This window comes from Lethenteron reissneri, chromosome 20 (assembly GCF_015708825.2).
Source record: "Lethenteron reissneri isolate LAM-NWPU_2019-01 chromosome 20, ASM1570882v1, whole genome shotgun sequence".
Lineage (NCBI taxonomy): Eukaryota > Metazoa > Chordata > Hyperoartia > Petromyzontiformes > Petromyzontidae > Lethenteron > Lethenteron reissneri.
The window spans coordinates 10,638,677-10,654,926 of NC_083798.1; the positions used below are offsets into that span (position 1 = coordinate 10,638,677).

Consider the following 16,250-nt stretch of genomic DNA (forward strand, 5'->3'; position numbering starts at 1 on the left):
AAGTCGCCTCGCCCCGTCGCTTTTACCACCAACTCACACCCAGGTCGTCATCGCCCAGTAAACGTGGAACGTTGTGTTCAACGTTGGCGCAACGTTGGCACGATTATAGGGAGAGCAGCAGGTCTACGTGGCAGACTGCGGGGGGCAATGCAGCAACATCCATTGTTGGTATACACTTCTATGGCGCCTCGTGGATGCTCCCTGCCTTTACCAATCCGCGAACTGAACAGCGCGGGTGCTCCAGGAGGGCGCGTGGAAGCGCTCCTCATGCAGCAGTGGATTGACTAGAAAGCTGCACACGTACACATGTGCATGCTGTGGGGTACACACGCTACTGTTTACGTCGATCCTTCGCTATACGTACTATTGTGGTGCTCTGTATATGCTGTGGTGTACAGCATGCTACGGCATGTGCTTCTTCTGTAGCCCTGTGGCTCCAATGAGGGCTCTGTATAGCTGCACAACTCCTTCCACCATGTGTTGCGGTGTGTGTGATGGGGCGGTGGCAGGGAAAGGTTCAGGAGGAGACGCGTCTCATCATCAGGACAAACACGTGGATCGGGCGCGCGTTCACAGGCAGCGGTGAGAGGTCGACAGGGGAGGTTGTGGAAGGACGAGGCCAAGAGACCGAACACAAACATGAGTGAGTGGGAAGGGGTCGTAACAATGATAGAGGATTCATCTTCTTGGTTCTTTCGGTAAAGTCACGTAGAAGGGAAAGAATAAAATAATTAAAATTAAACATAATAAAATACAATTCTCACGACGTTTCGGCCACAACGCAAGCAGCCGTCCTCAGGTGAAGAACAGGGCTGTCGGAAAGACAGCGTCTGAATGAACACCACCAAACTTGGTTCATTCATATTTTATTATTTCCCTTCTACGTGACTTTACCGAAAGAACCAAGAAGATGAATCCCTGCAGCCACGAAAGCTTTAAATCAAAATTTAATGATAGAGGATGTAGAGGCAGGCTATGTTTGGGGTTACATCCTACAATTATTCATAGAATGTGATAAATTATTATGATATGATAATGTTTAAGATGTGCTGGGCTACTCTCAGGATATATTTTCAGCCGCTCCGCTCCCGTTCCGTGAGATTAAAGGGGCCCAGGAATATATTCTATCAGTAATAATGTCCTGGCTACTATGCCATGCTAGTGCACGCGCTCTGCTGGGTCACTATACCATGCTAGTGCACGCGCTCTGCTGGGTCTCTATGCCATGCTAGTGCACGCGCTCTGCTGGGTCTCTATACCATGCTAGTGCACGCGCTCTGCTGGGTCACTATACCATGCTAGTGCACGCGCTCTGCTGAGTCTCTATACCATGCTAGTGCACGCGCTCTGCTGGGTCACTATACCATGCTAGTGCACGCGCTCTGCTGGGTCTCTATGCCATGCTAGTGCACGCGCTCTGCTGAGTCACTATACCATGCTAGTGCACGCGCTCTGCTGAGTCTCTATACCATGCTAGTGCACGCGCTCTGCTGGGTCTCTATACCATGCTAGTGCACGCGCTCTGCTGGGTCTCTATGCCATGCTAGTGCACGCGCTCTGCTGGGTCACTATACCATGCTAGTGCACGCGCTCTGCTGGGTCTCTATACCATGCTAGTGCACGCGCTCTGCTGGGTCTCTATACCATGCTAGTGCACGCGCTCTGCTGGGTCTCTATACCATGCTAGTGCACGCGCTCTGCTGAGTCTCTATACCATGCTAGCGCACGTGCTCTGCTGGGTCTCTATACCATGCTAGTGCACGCGCTCTGCTGGGTCACTATACCATGCTAGTGCACGCGCTCTGCTGGGTCTCTATACCATGCTAGTGCACGCGCTCTGCTGGGTCTCTATACCATGCTAGTGCACGCGCTCTGCTGGGTCTCTATACCATGCTAGTGCACGCGCTCTGCTGAGTCTCTATACCATGCTAGCGCACGTGCTCTGCTGGGTCTCTATACCATGCTAGTGCACGCGCTCTGCTGGGTCACTATACCATGCTAGTGCACGCGCTCTGCTGAGTCTCTATACCATGCTAGTGCACGCGCTCTGCTGGGTCTCTATACCATGCTAGTGCACGCGCTCTGCTGGGTCTCTATACCATGCTAGTGCACGCGCTCTGCTGGGTCTCTATACCATGCTAGTGCACGTGCTCTGCTGGGTCTCTATACCATGCTAGTGCACGCGCTCTGCTGAGTCACTATACCATGCTAGTGTCCGCGCTACGTTGCCTTGTGCTGTGGCAACCCACGTGGGTAGTGGCGGCACAGGTGTTTCGCCTGTGCCTGTGCGAGGACACGTCTCCCTACAGCTACACCAGCACGTCGCGCCGACCCCGGCTTATCCCCATATCCTGGTCGGGGCAATCTGGCGGAATGTGGGGGGCGGTGGGGGGTGAGGTAAGCCCCCCCCCTCTCTCCCCACGTCTCAGGTTGTCTGCGCTTTGCGAGCCGCGAGGTCAATACATTTCTCCTGCAGCCTCGCCCGTCGCACGCACTGATTTCAGAGTAAGGCTGACGTGTACTTCGGCAGAAGCGATAAGCCCGTACTGTGATTTCTGGGTAAACGAGACGCATTCCTTGGCCCCCTCCCTCCCCCCGTAGCCGGAGGGAGGGAGGTGGGGGGAGAACAACGTGTGGGGTGCGGCGCTTCGGGCCTCTTCCACCGCCCCCGCCTCCCACGGGGTCTGGGGCGCGAGGGGCCTCCCAGTGCAGGGGACTTGGTGGCAAGGGTCGGTGGATCACGTCGAGATTTGTCCGAGTATCATTTGCAAACTCGACGGGCTATGGGGTAGTGGCTGTGATGGTGGCAAGTGCACAATGTGGGTCGGTGAAGCCGTCTGGTTCCCGGCCAATGTTATCGCTAATGCGATAACGCTAATGCGATAACATTAGCACGCTTGGCTACGTACGGCGTGAAAGAAGTTCAACATACATATTATACATATCCCCCGTCGTAATGGGGTGTGGGATTTTCCGAAATACCAGATCCCACCTTGACATATATAAGTGGACAAAAGAAATTGGTCAAAACATTCGAACGTAGCAGCAGACCCGGCGAGGCTCTCGTGGGTACCATGGACGCCCACGGAGGAGTTGATGCGGGTCGTGCGACCTCCACTCTCTCGAGGGAACCTCAACCCGTGCCGCTCTCCCGAGGGAACCTCAACCCGTGCCGCTCTCTCGAGGGAACCTCAACCCGTGCCGCGAGCGATGCCGATGTAGACGCCGCCACTGCCGCCGCCGTCGCTTTCACTGATAACAGCGAGAGCGTCGAGTGGTTTTCGTGCCCGTCCCGACACGAAACAAAAGAACGAATGGCGAGGGGGCGGACGAGGGATGCTCGTGAGGTCGTGCGTTTAATTGGGTGTCGGTAAACAGCGGCGCAGAGGACGCATCCGCGCGATCATCCGAGGTCGACGATTGGCAACGCGAACATTTTACATCTGTGCCCGGCGCGCTGTTTGCGACGCACCGACGCCGGCGAGTCGGTTGCTTCGCGACATCCACACCGCGACCCATCGGAACTCTTTCGCTGCGTTCGCGACCGAGCGCCCAGGGAGACGGAGACTGTGGCGGCTCTGGTGGCGAGGCGGCTCGGGGCGACGTACGGGTCAGGAGCGAGCTCCGTCAGCGGCCATCGGATGAGGCGACGTCGTCTGGACCCGCGCGCTCGGTCCGGTGCAAGGACCCCCGTCTCACTGCCCACCGAACACTCTCCGGCAGACACGTCGCGAGCAGCCACGGTCACAGCGAGGTGCATACTGGATGCGGTGTTCCGGGTGCGGAACTATTCTGTGTGGCCAGACCCCTTTTGAAATGAAGCCCCGGTCCAGTTACAAATCCTCGTCTCATTCTGGTCAAAATCACTTCGCCGTTTGTTAAAATCACAATACCCCCCCCCCTTCATTATCCCCCCCACCCCCATCCCCCCCCTCCCCCACAGTCTTCCCCGCCCCCCACCCCCTCGCTGTGTGGAGGTGCCGGGTCCTGGTCGCTCCTCGCTTGGCACTACAGCTCCGTCTTGAGGGGAACCTTCGCTTTCTTCATGGCGTCCACCACTGCGGGAAGCAATGGGAGGGCAGCAGCGTCAGCGGAGACGGCGGACACGTTCAGCCGTCTCGACCCCGGCTCCCGCTCACTCAACACCGACGCACACGGCACCCCCCACGCGCAGATCGCCGTTGTACAGCTGCTACACGATTAGTTGGCGCTGCGGTGGCGGCGAGATGTTATCTCCCTCGCCTGGCACACAGGAGGTCGTGGGTTCGATCCCGACACTGACGATGCCTGCTGTGTATTTGGAGTGTACGGTGTCTCTCTCTCATCATCATCATCACGGTGGCTAGGAGATGTTAACTACCTCGTCTGGTACGCAGGAGGTCGTCGGTACGATCCCGACACTGACGACGCCTGCTGTATAATGGGAGTTTGCGATGTCTCTCTCCCCGTGGTCGCGTGGATTTTTCTCCGGGTCCTCTGGGTTTAGAATATTTCACTACTGCGAAACATTTCCGCGCGAAGAGCCACTTCGTTGGGCTATCATTTGTGGCCAGGTGGCTTCTTAAAAAAGAGCTATACAGCTCAGTGGCCCTTACCTGGTAGAATACAAATAGTGTAGTTTCTTTGACCCATCATCAATAGCCAAATCTCCTAAAACTCATTCGTGTATAGTTGTCCCAAAACTCACTGACATTCATGCAAAATATATGTATTACTCATCGTTGCTAATCGAGCCCGTGTTTACGATGATTTATAACGAACACGTTAATTATTGCATAAGGTTACCCAAGCATCAAGACTCGTATCCTAGACAGACCTTGTAAATGCGCGTGCTCAGCCCTTTTGTCAATAAACTGCGGGATGAGAGCCTCCCCACGCTGGGCGGGTCGTTGAGAGTGGGGGAGGGGGGGGGGCTTATCTGACCATACTTCACCACACCGGTATAGTCAGAGCACATACGCGTGAGCATAGTACAGTCCAACAATTGATTTTGCCGCACGGCCCTCAAGCCTGACCGCCACGAAGCGCCGCGTCTACAGCAGCCCGTGTGTGTTCATGCCCGGCCACGCCACACAACCGTCTAAGCGCACGTCCAGGGCTCAAAGTCCCGCGTAGCTTTAGCTGGCGGGATGTTGATGACGAGATCCGGGAGCATTCCGGGGTGATTCTATCGCAGGGTCAACGCGGAGCTGTGAACCCAGCGCGTGGCTTAACTCGCCGTGGTGGAAAAACCAAAAATCCACGATAGGTGGAAGCGGGGATATGGCGAGGAGAACTGTGCTTGGCGCCACGTGAACAAACAATGGGGAGCGGTGGCGCAGTGGTTCGCGCACTGCGCCACCTGCATTCTGTTGTCGGCCACGGTGAAGATCGAAGGCGATTGATGTGACACGAACAGGTCCTTTAGTTTAGCCGTACAGCTCGTTTTCAGAAGCGACCTGGCCACAAATGATAGCTCAACGAAGTGGCTTATCACGTGGACATTTATAGCAGCCAAATACTCTAAAACGCACGTGGATTCGAAATGTGGAGGGGAGAAATCCACGCGACCACGAGGAGAGAGACACCGCAAACTCCAAATATACAGGCGTCATGGTCAGGATCGAACCCACGATTTCCTGTACACAAGGCGAGGTAGTTAACATCTCGCCACCGTGTGTACACGTGTGCGCGTAAAATATGTGTACACGTGATGCTATACGCTGTGTACACGTGTGAGTAGAGTATAATGTGTGATGGTATAATCTGACGACACGCATGCCGTGGTCGTCTGTGTATAGGTGTGAGTGCAGTTGGGAGCGGTATTGTAGCGGTTAGTGCACTGCGCTACGAACCCGGCGGACCGAGTTCAATTCCCGCTCACGGCCAACATCAGTGACGATTATCTGAACCGGTCATGAGCCTCCTCTCGGTCGACTCAGCCTCAAATAAGTACCTGGTGTTGTGTGTAAACATCATCACTGGGGAGACAAAGGCGGCCGGGCGTGGTGTTGGCCTCGTGTGCCGTGCTGTAAGTGCACGCTAACAGCAATGGCCCCAACAGTGTGTTCGGGCTATACGGGAGAGATCTTTGTCTTTGTACAGCACAGTATGTATACAGGCGTAAGCACAGAGCAAAGTCGCTCCGCCGTGAAGAGTCAAACTCGCTTTGTCGTTAGAAACCGGAGCGCGCTCACTGCTGCTGCGTTGTGAGCCCACCAGGGTTGGGATCTGTCCGGCTCAACCGGTTGGGAGGAACCGGCTGGGCCGACCTGCAGGGTGCGGTCACGGGGAGGGGTGGCGAGCAGTGACAGGCGACGGGAAATTGTGCCGATTCAGCGGAGATAGCCACAGCACCCTGGGCTCGTGAAATATATAAGAATAGGCTTTACCCTCGCCGGAAAAAAAAACAGGAGGTGTTAAGATGTGCAAACACCAAATAGACACATTTGGCAAGGAATCACGGACTGCATTAATCACTCAGTACTTGCGGTGAACATGCAAACGAACATGCTCTGAGAATATATGCACTGCCTTTGAAACGAATTTGCCGACACCAGGTGATGTCATCCCCCCCTGCCTCGTGTCGTTGTTGTGTCCCTAGTTGAAGTCCTCGTGTGTGATAATCGCAACGATACTACGAGCTGCCAGGGGACGATTATTCCATTCTAGGCGACTGTCGTGCGTGTGCATGCGCCTGAGAATAGAATTTTTTGCAATTCATGCAAATCACAGTGATCTACATCTGGCGGTCACGAGTAAGTGCCATTCATCGATCGTATGCAGTGCATAGTTATGCAAAACTAGTATACGTTTGATGAGTTACGGGAAGGAAGGAGATACATCTCACGATACGCAAGATACCTCCTGACTCAAGCATTGGATGGCACTCCACATTCCTCGGGGAGGAGGTCTGCTGATGCCGACTGCGCAAAGAAACACTGCCGTGACCTGGCAGCAGGAAGGAGGTGATGGTGAGCTGTAGTGGCATCTTCGGCATTGGCCGTGGGGATCGATTGCGCAGTGATGATGGTGATGATGAAGAAAACAATCTAAATCGTCTATCCAGGGAAGCCTCGAATGTATGTTGAACTTCTTTCGCACCGTACGTAGCCAACCGACTGATTTTTTGGAAATGAATCATCGCGTTATATGATGGTTCATTTATTGCGGGGTTGGAGGGGGGCATTAAAAGCCAATATTCCGGGCGTCCTGTGCTGCTCGGCACGGAGCCACGTGGCGCCGTGGCAAGGGGCGTGGACGCGGAGTTGCCGTGGAGGTGCGGTGCAGTGCGGTGCGGTGATCACTCACGACGGAACACCTCGTCCGAGTGGTAGGCGTAGAGGCTGTTCCTGTAGCCCGAGCCGATGTCAGCTCGCACCGTCATGGACGGGTCTGCCGACACACGGGACGCAGACAGAGATACGCGTACACGAGTGCAGATTCACGGACGCACTCTTTCGACGTACACACAAAGACACGGATCCCCTGTATAGCCTCGAACGGACTGTTTGGGGCAAGTGCTGTTAGCGAGCACCTATGGAGGCCGGCACGGCTCACGATGGGGTGGGTGGCCAGCACCACGCCCGGCCGCCTTTGTCACACCAGGTACTCATTTGAGGCTGGGTCGACCTAGAGGAGTCGGGGGGCGCCACGGTGGAGAAACGTTTACTACTTCGCCTGATATACAAGAATTCATGAGGAGTCCGACCCCGACCCTGACGCCTGTACATTTAGAGTTAGCATCCTCTCCCTGTGTTCCCGTGGATTATTCTCCGGGTCCTCCGGTTTCCCCCCTCCACATTTAGAATAATAAAATAAACGTTTAGGGCATTTGGGTGCGATACAATTCCACGTGGTAAGCCACTTAGTGGCGCTTTTATTTGTGGTCAGGCTTATGAAAAAGAGCTGTATAGCTCAGTGGGCCTTACCTGGTAAGATAAAACAAATAGTTTAGTTTTAGAATGCCCAGGACTGGTTCACATAATCGTCTGAACCAGTTGGCCGTCAGTGGGAATCGAACACCGGTGGTTAAGTTCGTAGCGCAATGCGCTAATCATCACACTACCACTATAAGTAGACACACACATGTACACGCACACACATGTACACGCACACACACATGTACACGCACACACGTACACGCACACACACACACACATGTACACGCACACACATACATGTACACGCACACACACACACATGTACACGCACACACACACACATGTACACGCACACTCACACATGTACACGCACACACACACATGTACACGCACACACATGTACACGCACACACACATGTACACGCACACACGTACACGCACACACACACATGTACACGCACACACACATGTACATACACACACATGCACACACACACATGTACACACACACATGGGCGCACGTGGAATCCCATTGGGACATCTGGGCGCGCCGCTTACCGACAAACATGATCCTGGGCACGTAGCGACCATCGGGAGCGAGGTTTTGATCCAAGGTCTCGGTCTTAAAGGACATCAAAGCGCTGCGTTAACGGTGCCCTTGTGCCCACACGCGTGTGCAGCACACAACACACACCCACGCGTGTGCACGCACTACACAATACACACACGTGTGCACGCACTACACAACACACACACACACGTGTGCACGCACTACACAACACACACCCACGCGTGTGCACGCACTACACAACACACACACACACGTGTGCAGCACACAACACACACACACGTGTGTGCAGCACACCACACACACACACGTGTGCACGCACTACACAACACACACGCGTAAAGAAGCAGGCGCAACACGGTAATCCTAGAGCGCAATTGGGACCTGGGGATTGATCGTTTCTTCCCATCATTCCTTGCTTGCCACGTGACATCACCACGCGAACTCTGGGTCATCCTCAGCGGCTCTTGGATGGCCATCGAACAAAGACTTTCACCGCATCGCGCGCTTTCAGATGCGTTTCTGCGGCCGTCTGGAACGCTCTTCCTTCCGATGTTAAGAAGCCACTGGAGCTATACACTTTGAAATCTAGAGTGAAAACGCATTTATTGAGAACTGCTTTTCATGTTTAGTTTGTTGTCCTTCGCCCGCACCTCCGATAAGCACGGTTGGCTATGTACGGTGCGAACGAAGTTCAACGTACACACCACGCTGCGTGTATGACGCAGACAGCCTCAATTGTTTTCGACCACCGACTCAAACGAGACAAAGTGCAGCCCTGTTCGTTTAGACAGCAGCAGTCGGAGGAGGAGGAAACAGCTGATTATCAGTTGCATCTTGCTATGAATGCTCGACACACTATAGCCATCATTGTCTCCTACTGCTGTGTACGAAATCAAATAAACCCTGACTCAAACTCACGCCACGGGAGGCTCACTGGATGCGGACAAGCCCAGCCTCCAGGGTTTAGCGCCGGCTATGGGCGGACAATACATCGATTCGAAGACTTTCTTCTGTAAATGAATGGGGAAAACTCATCAGGCAGAAGAGCGCAAAGTCGAGGCTGGAGACAACTAAGCGCTGACGGTAATTGAGACGCGAACTTAGCGGTGACATTGCAAGAGAGAAAGAGGCCCGCGTGCACATAGAGAAGGCGCGCGGTGTCAATGACTACGTCCACAATGTCTGCGACGAGCTCGTGGACTGGGACAGGAGGCGTCGTCGAGGAGGGACGGTGACCGAGGGCCACGGAGCGAGTGGCGGCCAAGACATGGAACGCGTCCGAGACGGAGCGACGAAGATCAGTCAGCGAGTGCGCGCGCCACGCGGATTACAACCGCGTCGCATTCAGCAGTGGATTGACCACGGCTGATGATGATGATGACGACGACGACGAAGCAAACAGCACTTTAAAGATTGATGATGGCTGTTGATTTTCATTCGTACGTAGCCAAGCAAGAGGTGATGATTCGGCAGACACGACCACCGCTCGCATTCAGCCACAGGGCACGGGGTGCCACCCACACGGAGCGCCTCCACGCACACGGAGCGCCTCGACGCACACGGAGCGCCTCCACGCACACGGAGCGCCTCGACGCACACGGAGCGCCTCCACGCACACGGAGCGCCTCCACGCACACGGAGCGCCTCCACAGGGCACACGACTCCCACCCAATTCCCCCTGCGCCGCACCTGCAGGTTGACGCTCACGAAGTCCTCTGCTGCCATCTTCTGAACCTCGCCGTGGTTCTTGAAGGCCTCGCGGAGGGCTGGGGACCCGTGCGTGTAAAAAAAGACAAAGGAAAAAATTAACCGTGTAGCCTTCACAGACTGTCGGGGCAAGTGCTGTTAGCGAGCACCCACGACGGCCGGCACGGACGCACGAGGGGGTGGGTGGCCAGCACCACGCCCGGCCGCCTTTGTTTCCCCAGTGGCGATGTTTACACATCGCACCAGGTACCCATGTGATGCTGAGTCGACCTAGGGGAGGCTCAGGACCGTTTCAGATCATCGTCATCGGTGTTGGCCGTGGGAGGGAATCTAAATTAGGATCGCCGGGTTCTGAGCGCAGCGCGCTAACCGCAGCACAACCGCGTGTAAAGACAACAACAATAACAGCTGCCGTACGCCACTAGGTGGCGCTTGTGCCAGGATAAGTGCTTTTTAAGGCCACGTGAAGTGTCGAACGCCCGCTGGCAAAAGGTCACGGGACAAACCCAGGTGGGTTGACTGACTGAGATGACTGGCCAATGTGTAAAGACGCACACGCAAGCGAAGATCAGACGTGTACGCCCGATGCACACTCTTGGGGGTCTTAGCGAGCACCAGCCAAAGCCGGCACGGTGCAAGACGGGGTGGTGGGTGGCCAACACCACGCCCGGCCACCTTTGTATCTCCCGTTCTGATGTTGACACAAAGTACTGAGCGCTGATCTTAGATCTGCATCTTGGATTGAATCCCCATCCCGAATTGTCACATTTTACAGTATCTGGTGTGGGTCGGTCAAAATGGCAAGGCGTAACGATGCATCGAACTCATCGATTCATATCGATTACTTTCGCTTACGATACGCACATCAATTCGCTTTGCAAGAATCTCTTGATCTTTCGCTTCGTACAAGTCGTGATGGAACCACCAGCCCGTAGATTTCGCTCGATTCCTAAATGCACAGCATCTCTTTGCACAAAGCCAGCTCGTAAGTCGAGCCATCGGTAACCAACTCGCCCAGGGGTTTCATTTCAAACAGTTCGGTGCATAGAATATTTCCTGCACCCGGTACACCACATCCAGTATACACGTGGCTTTGGCTGTCGCTATACTAGTCACGTTATTAGTCCTTCGATCTCCCAGCGAACCGCGCACAAAACAATTCTGTGAGAAAATCAATGCCTGAGTACTTTACCTATGCAGTAGGGGCACGCTTCGGACCAATGAATCACCATGAGCGGCTTCCCTCTGTAAGAGAAAAAAAGGCACGTGGTCAGGAGATGCAAACTCACCCAACACGGACCGAGATCAAACTCATGCGGCTCGAGAGAGAGAGAGATAGCAACAACAACAACAGCAACAACACCAACAACTGGCGTGGTTGGCTGTGAGCGCGGTGGCATCGCCGCTACTCAACTGCTCCGCTGCCATCTTCAGTCCCTCCTCGTACGTCTGGACCCACGGGATGGAGTCTCCCCATCCTGCAGCAGCAACAACAACAACAAACACGCGCGCACATCGCGCGGGTCACACCGGCTCAGCATGTGTGGAGCGCAACCCCATTTGGGAGTTTGCAGTGTCTCTCTTTCCCTGTGGTCGCGTGGCTTTTGCTCCGGGTCCTATGGTTTTCCCCTCATTTAGAATCAAAGTGCGGTCAGAGCAGTGGTCCTTTACCTGGGGCGCACACTGCATCCCTGGGGGGTGCGAGATGCCCTTTCTGGGGGCGCGAGACACGGACAGATTATTTTTGACGATAAATAATAGAAAACACTAATTACGGGCATCTAAGTACAACTAGTTTTTTTTTATCTAACCTAAGTATTTGTTATCATTATACATTTTTTGCAAGGCTGCAGTAAAGATTAAGAACCACTGGTTTAGAGTATTTGGCTGCTATACATTTCCAGCGTAAGTCACTATGTTGAGCGATCATCTGTGATAGCCAGGTCGCTTCTGAAAAAGAGCTGTATCGCTAAGTGGGCCTTACCTGGTAAAATAAAATATAAAAAAACATGCGTGTGTCTGTGTGTAGGTGCTCACGCGGGCATCTTGTGGGGAGCGGTGGCGCAGCGGTTATAGCATGCTGCGCTGCGCTGCAAACCCTGCAGAGACCTGAGTTCGACTCCCACTGGCGGTCGCCAGCACCAGGGACGATTATCTGAACCGGTACTGGGTCACCCCTAGGTCGACCAGCCTCAAATGAGTACCTGGTGCGGTGTGTGAACATCGCCACTCGGGAGACAAAGGCGGCCGGGCGTAGTGCTGGCCACCCACTCCCTCGGGTACCATACCGGCCTTCAGAGGTGCTCGCTCACAACACTTACCCCAAGTCTGTCAATGCTACATAGGGGATCTTTGTTATCTGTGCGACAGCGGCGAGTTGAAGAGACGGCCGGGGATGTAGCTCAGTGGTAGAGCGCACGCTTCGCATGTGTGAGGCCCCGGGTTCAATCCCCGGCATCTCCACACTCGGCTGGATTTTTTTTAAATTGAATTCCTCAATGAGAGGTTCGCTCAGTCTCCTCTCCCCTTCTCGTCTGGGTACTCCCTTCCCCCAGCCAGCCATGCTGTCCACTCCCTGCTTCTGTTCAAGTCCAGACTCGAGACGTGTTTGCGTTCCTCTGCCCGTGACCGACTGCCGTTGGGGATTTGTCGGCGAGATTGCGGTTTTGCTGGTGGTGGGATGTTCACGAACCTCCGTCGAGAGACTTGAAGGGGCGCGAGACCCTGTCCGCGGCCTCGTCGGCCCTGCCAAAGTCGCCCCCCTTCCCCACGGAGGCGCCCTTCGCGTCCTTCCTCACGCCGGCCACCTGACGCGCCGCTCGGCCGGAGGCCACGAGAGCCGTGGCGACCAGCGCCGCGAGCAGAAGCCTCGCCGACGTTGTCATGATGCTGCCGTACGGTGGGGTGAAACTCAACAAAGAGGCAAATAAAGATGTGGCTTGAACAAGCGGTGACGGCGAGTGCGTTGTGCCACCCCGGCCGCAACGAAGGCTATTTATGGGCCTCCACGGGGGCCCCGAGCAGCAGACCGCAAGGGGAACGGGGCCAATCAGGCGCTGCCCGGTGTATCAGGGCCCCCTCACGAGGTGGCCGAGGGCCTGGCCGTGTGGACCCAGCTGGCGGATGCGGTGGCTTTAGAGAGGGCTACCCCCCCGGGGTCCCGTGACCTTATCGCGACACTGGCCACGACTACCGACCGCCGGACGCTACCGCTCGCAAGGTCTACCGAGAAAAGCATCAGCAAGGGGGCATCATCCACCACGCCTCGCTTGGAATTTCCAAAGAGAGTTGAGATGTTTAGATGTTATTGTGATCGTGGTCAATGGGACGTGGGTCCAGAGAGGTTAACGTTTTAGCGCAACGCGCGTGTGTAAAATAATTTCGCGTGATTTTCATTCATTTTCTATTTTTTTTGTCCCTCGCAAAAATAAAGAAATAAATTAGAGAGCTCGGATTGATTTGAGTGGCGGCCTCTCGTGCGTGTTTGAGCAGCTGTCCCCGTGCCGGATCTTGGTCGTGCGCCCTCGCACGGACAGAGCGGGACAATCATCTCGGGCGCTACGCTGCTCGCGATGGTGATGAAGACGGTGCTGATGATGGATTGAGGATGATGATGATGATGAAATTATTAATTTCGGAGGGTTTACCCATCCAATGAACGAGTGTGAACTTTTGACACCATAATCGTGATGATGATCGTAACGATCATGATCATGGTTGATGACGCTGAATTAGATTTAATAAATGGGCCGTTCATTGGTAGCAGTGCAGATGAGTCTTGCTCCTCAGTGATGCATTCGTGGATACATAATTGACAACGTTGTCCAGAGTCCAGAGTGCGTTAGGCTACGACGGGGGCTGTCCTGCCAACAGTGGGCAGTGCAGCAGCAGTTGCACCCATTGTTGTACCGTACTACACACTTCTATGCGAGGTGGAGAGTGCTTAAACCACTGTCACCACCAGGGACATCTTTAGTGCGGAGGCCCTCATCCAGCAGTGGAATTGACCAGATGGCCGTACGTGAATGCAGACACATGGACACACGGAGGGCGGGGGGCGGGGGGTGGACGGGGGGGGGTCGCAGGAGGCAGAAGAGGAGGAGGAGACGGGGGTTGAGGCTGAGCTCTGAGCTGGAGCAGGGGAACTTCTCTCTGTTTGTTTACGGTGGGGGGCTCTTCCGGAGTGTGGATCAGCTGATGAATGAGATTGGCTGCGGGCTTCGAGGAGCCGAGAGATAAATTATTACGAGTACCAACGAATAATAAAACTTAAAAACCGGAGCAGAATTAACGGCCGTGTCATATCAGGGTCTGATTCATTGCGCGAGAAAAAAATCCGAACTGGCGTGAAATGGGAGGGGGTGGGGAGCAGGGGGCAGGCGGTGGGGGCAGCTGAGTTGGGACGAGGACTGCTGCCCGCGCTGCCAGCACAAACAGGGGCTCGCTCCGCCACGACACGGGGAGGGGGGGGGGCAGCTGTCTCAGTCTCCTGCCAAGGGCAATAGGAGACACTGGGGCAAGGGGCATTCACTCGCGCAGCCGTCGCCTGGGCACGTGTCATCACCGCGTGCGTCTCCCTGTGTGTGTGCGTGACTCGCGGGATGTGTGTACGCGCTGCATTGGAAGTCGCCGTGTCAGAGCCGATCCTAGGCTTTCCCCTTGGTCGACTCAGCATTAAATGAGTACCTGACCTGGTTGCGGCGTGTAAAAATCAGCGCTGGGGGACGCAAAGGTGGCCGGGCGTGGCATCGGCCGCCTTTTCTGTGCCGTGCAGTCCTTAAGAGGTGCTCGCTAACAGCACTTGACCAACTATTTTAACTATTTTTATTTTACGTGTAAGGTCCACTGAGCTACATAGCTCTTTTTCAAATGATAGCTCAACGAAGTCACTTATCACGGGTAAATATATATATCGACCAAATACTCGAAACGCGTGGTGATGTTGCCTCTTAATGTGGAGGGAAAAACCGGAGGACCCGGAGAAAAAAATCCACGCGACCACGGGGAGAACATCCACACTCGTAAAGATACAACACGCGTCAGGGTCGAGATCGAACCCACGACCACCCGTAGACGAGGCGAGGTAGTTAACATCTCGCCACCGTGGCGCTCCACACCGCCTGCCTATACGGCTGTCGTCGGCGTTATTTGATACGGAAGCTCATACGCGGAGCACGACGAGTTGACGGAATAGATTAATCAAAATCGACCCTCGCGCTCCGATTGAAACATCGATCGCTGCGTGCGCGAGGTCATCAATGCCACTGCTTCACGGGGTTGACACGCGAGCTCGTTCTCGCGCCCTCTCGTGAACACCACTCCCACTTCTGCTGCTGCCCCCCCCCCCCCCACACACACATCCCACCCCGTCCTTGCTTGCAGGCACCCTACGAACCCCGCACAGCTGCAACCGTGGCTCGGGGCCACACAGGAAATTCCTGCAGTAAAGCAGCGCTGAGTTTGTAAGGCGACGGCTGATGGGCGCGCTCTCTCCCGGGTGGGAGGGCCCCGATGTTACCACAGCGGGAGGATAGGGGGAGGAGGAGGAGAGGAGGAGGAGGGGATAAGATAAGGCTGAAGAAAGCCATGCACCCATCAGAATAAGTGGCTCGCCGAACGGGGCACTGCTCAGTGTCGGTGCCGCAGTGTTTGATTTATGACTCATTCGGTACGTGGTGAGACGTGGGGGAGCGGTGGCGCAACGGTTAGCGCACTGCGCTGTGACCTCGGTGACCTGATTACAATGTTCGGACACGGTTAACATCAGTGGCGATTGATGCCTGAACTGGTTCTAGATCCCACGCCCCCGCTATACCTCCCCCACGCGCCCCGATTCGCCAGCGTGGTGAAGTATAGTCACGCAATCCCTGACCGACGGTGAATGGGGAGATCTTCGTGTATATATAGCCGTGCGTGGGAACCTCACATCGATCGGAACCTTTAAATGTGAAGTCAATCCCTCACGTCCGCTCGCTGTTGACGACGACGGCGATGAACGGTCACGAGGCGCGCGAGACACTGCGTCCCACGGCACAATAAACGAGGCTGGCGAGCCGGTCGGTTCAAGAGAAGGGACCTCGGGGTTTTTTTATTTGGTGGTGGGAGGGAGG

General features: G+C 55.1%; 1 protein-coding gene and 1 non-coding gene across 2 annotated transcripts; one reads left to right on the forward strand and one right to left on the reverse strand.

The window, feature by feature from the left end:
* Positions 1-3,328: 3,328 nt before the first annotated feature.
* Positions 3,329-13,121, reverse strand: LOC133344745 (anterior gradient protein 3-like). Its single transcript, XM_061554863.1, has 7 exons — positions 12,833-13,121; positions 11,555-11,618; positions 11,333-11,385; positions 10,123-10,199; positions 8,421-8,484; positions 7,291-7,374; positions 3,329-4,058 (listed from the first exon to the last, which is right to left on the reverse strand). Exons 1-7 carry the CDS (start codon positions 13,023-13,025, stop codon positions 4,009-4,011), a joined length of 585 nt encoding a protein of 194 aa, XP_061410847.1. The 5' UTR covers positions 13,026-13,121; the 3' UTR covers positions 3,329-4,008.
* Positions 12,532-12,603, forward strand: TRNAA-CGC (transfer RNA alanine (anticodon CGC)). The gene has a single exon. It is a non-coding gene; the product is annotated as a tRNA-Ala (tRNA).
* Positions 13,122-16,250: the final 3,129 nt, after the last annotated feature.

What these genes read in the sequence shown, in the direction of transcription:
- LOC133344745 (XM_061554863.1), bottom strand. Translation starts at nt 13,025, where the DNA reads ATGACAACGTCGGCGAGGCTTCTGCTCGCGGCGCTGGTCGCCACGGCT. An exon ending in CTTCAAGTCTCTCGACGGAG is followed by an intron (nt 11,619 to 12,832) that starts GTTCGTGAACAT and finishes TTGCTGCTGCAG; the next exon opens with GATGGGGAGACTCCATCCCG. An exon ending in CTGAAGATGGCAGCGGAGCA is followed by an intron (nt 11,386 to 11,554) that starts GTTGAGTAGCGG and finishes TTTCTCTTACAG; the next exon opens with AGGGAAGCCGCTCATGGTGA.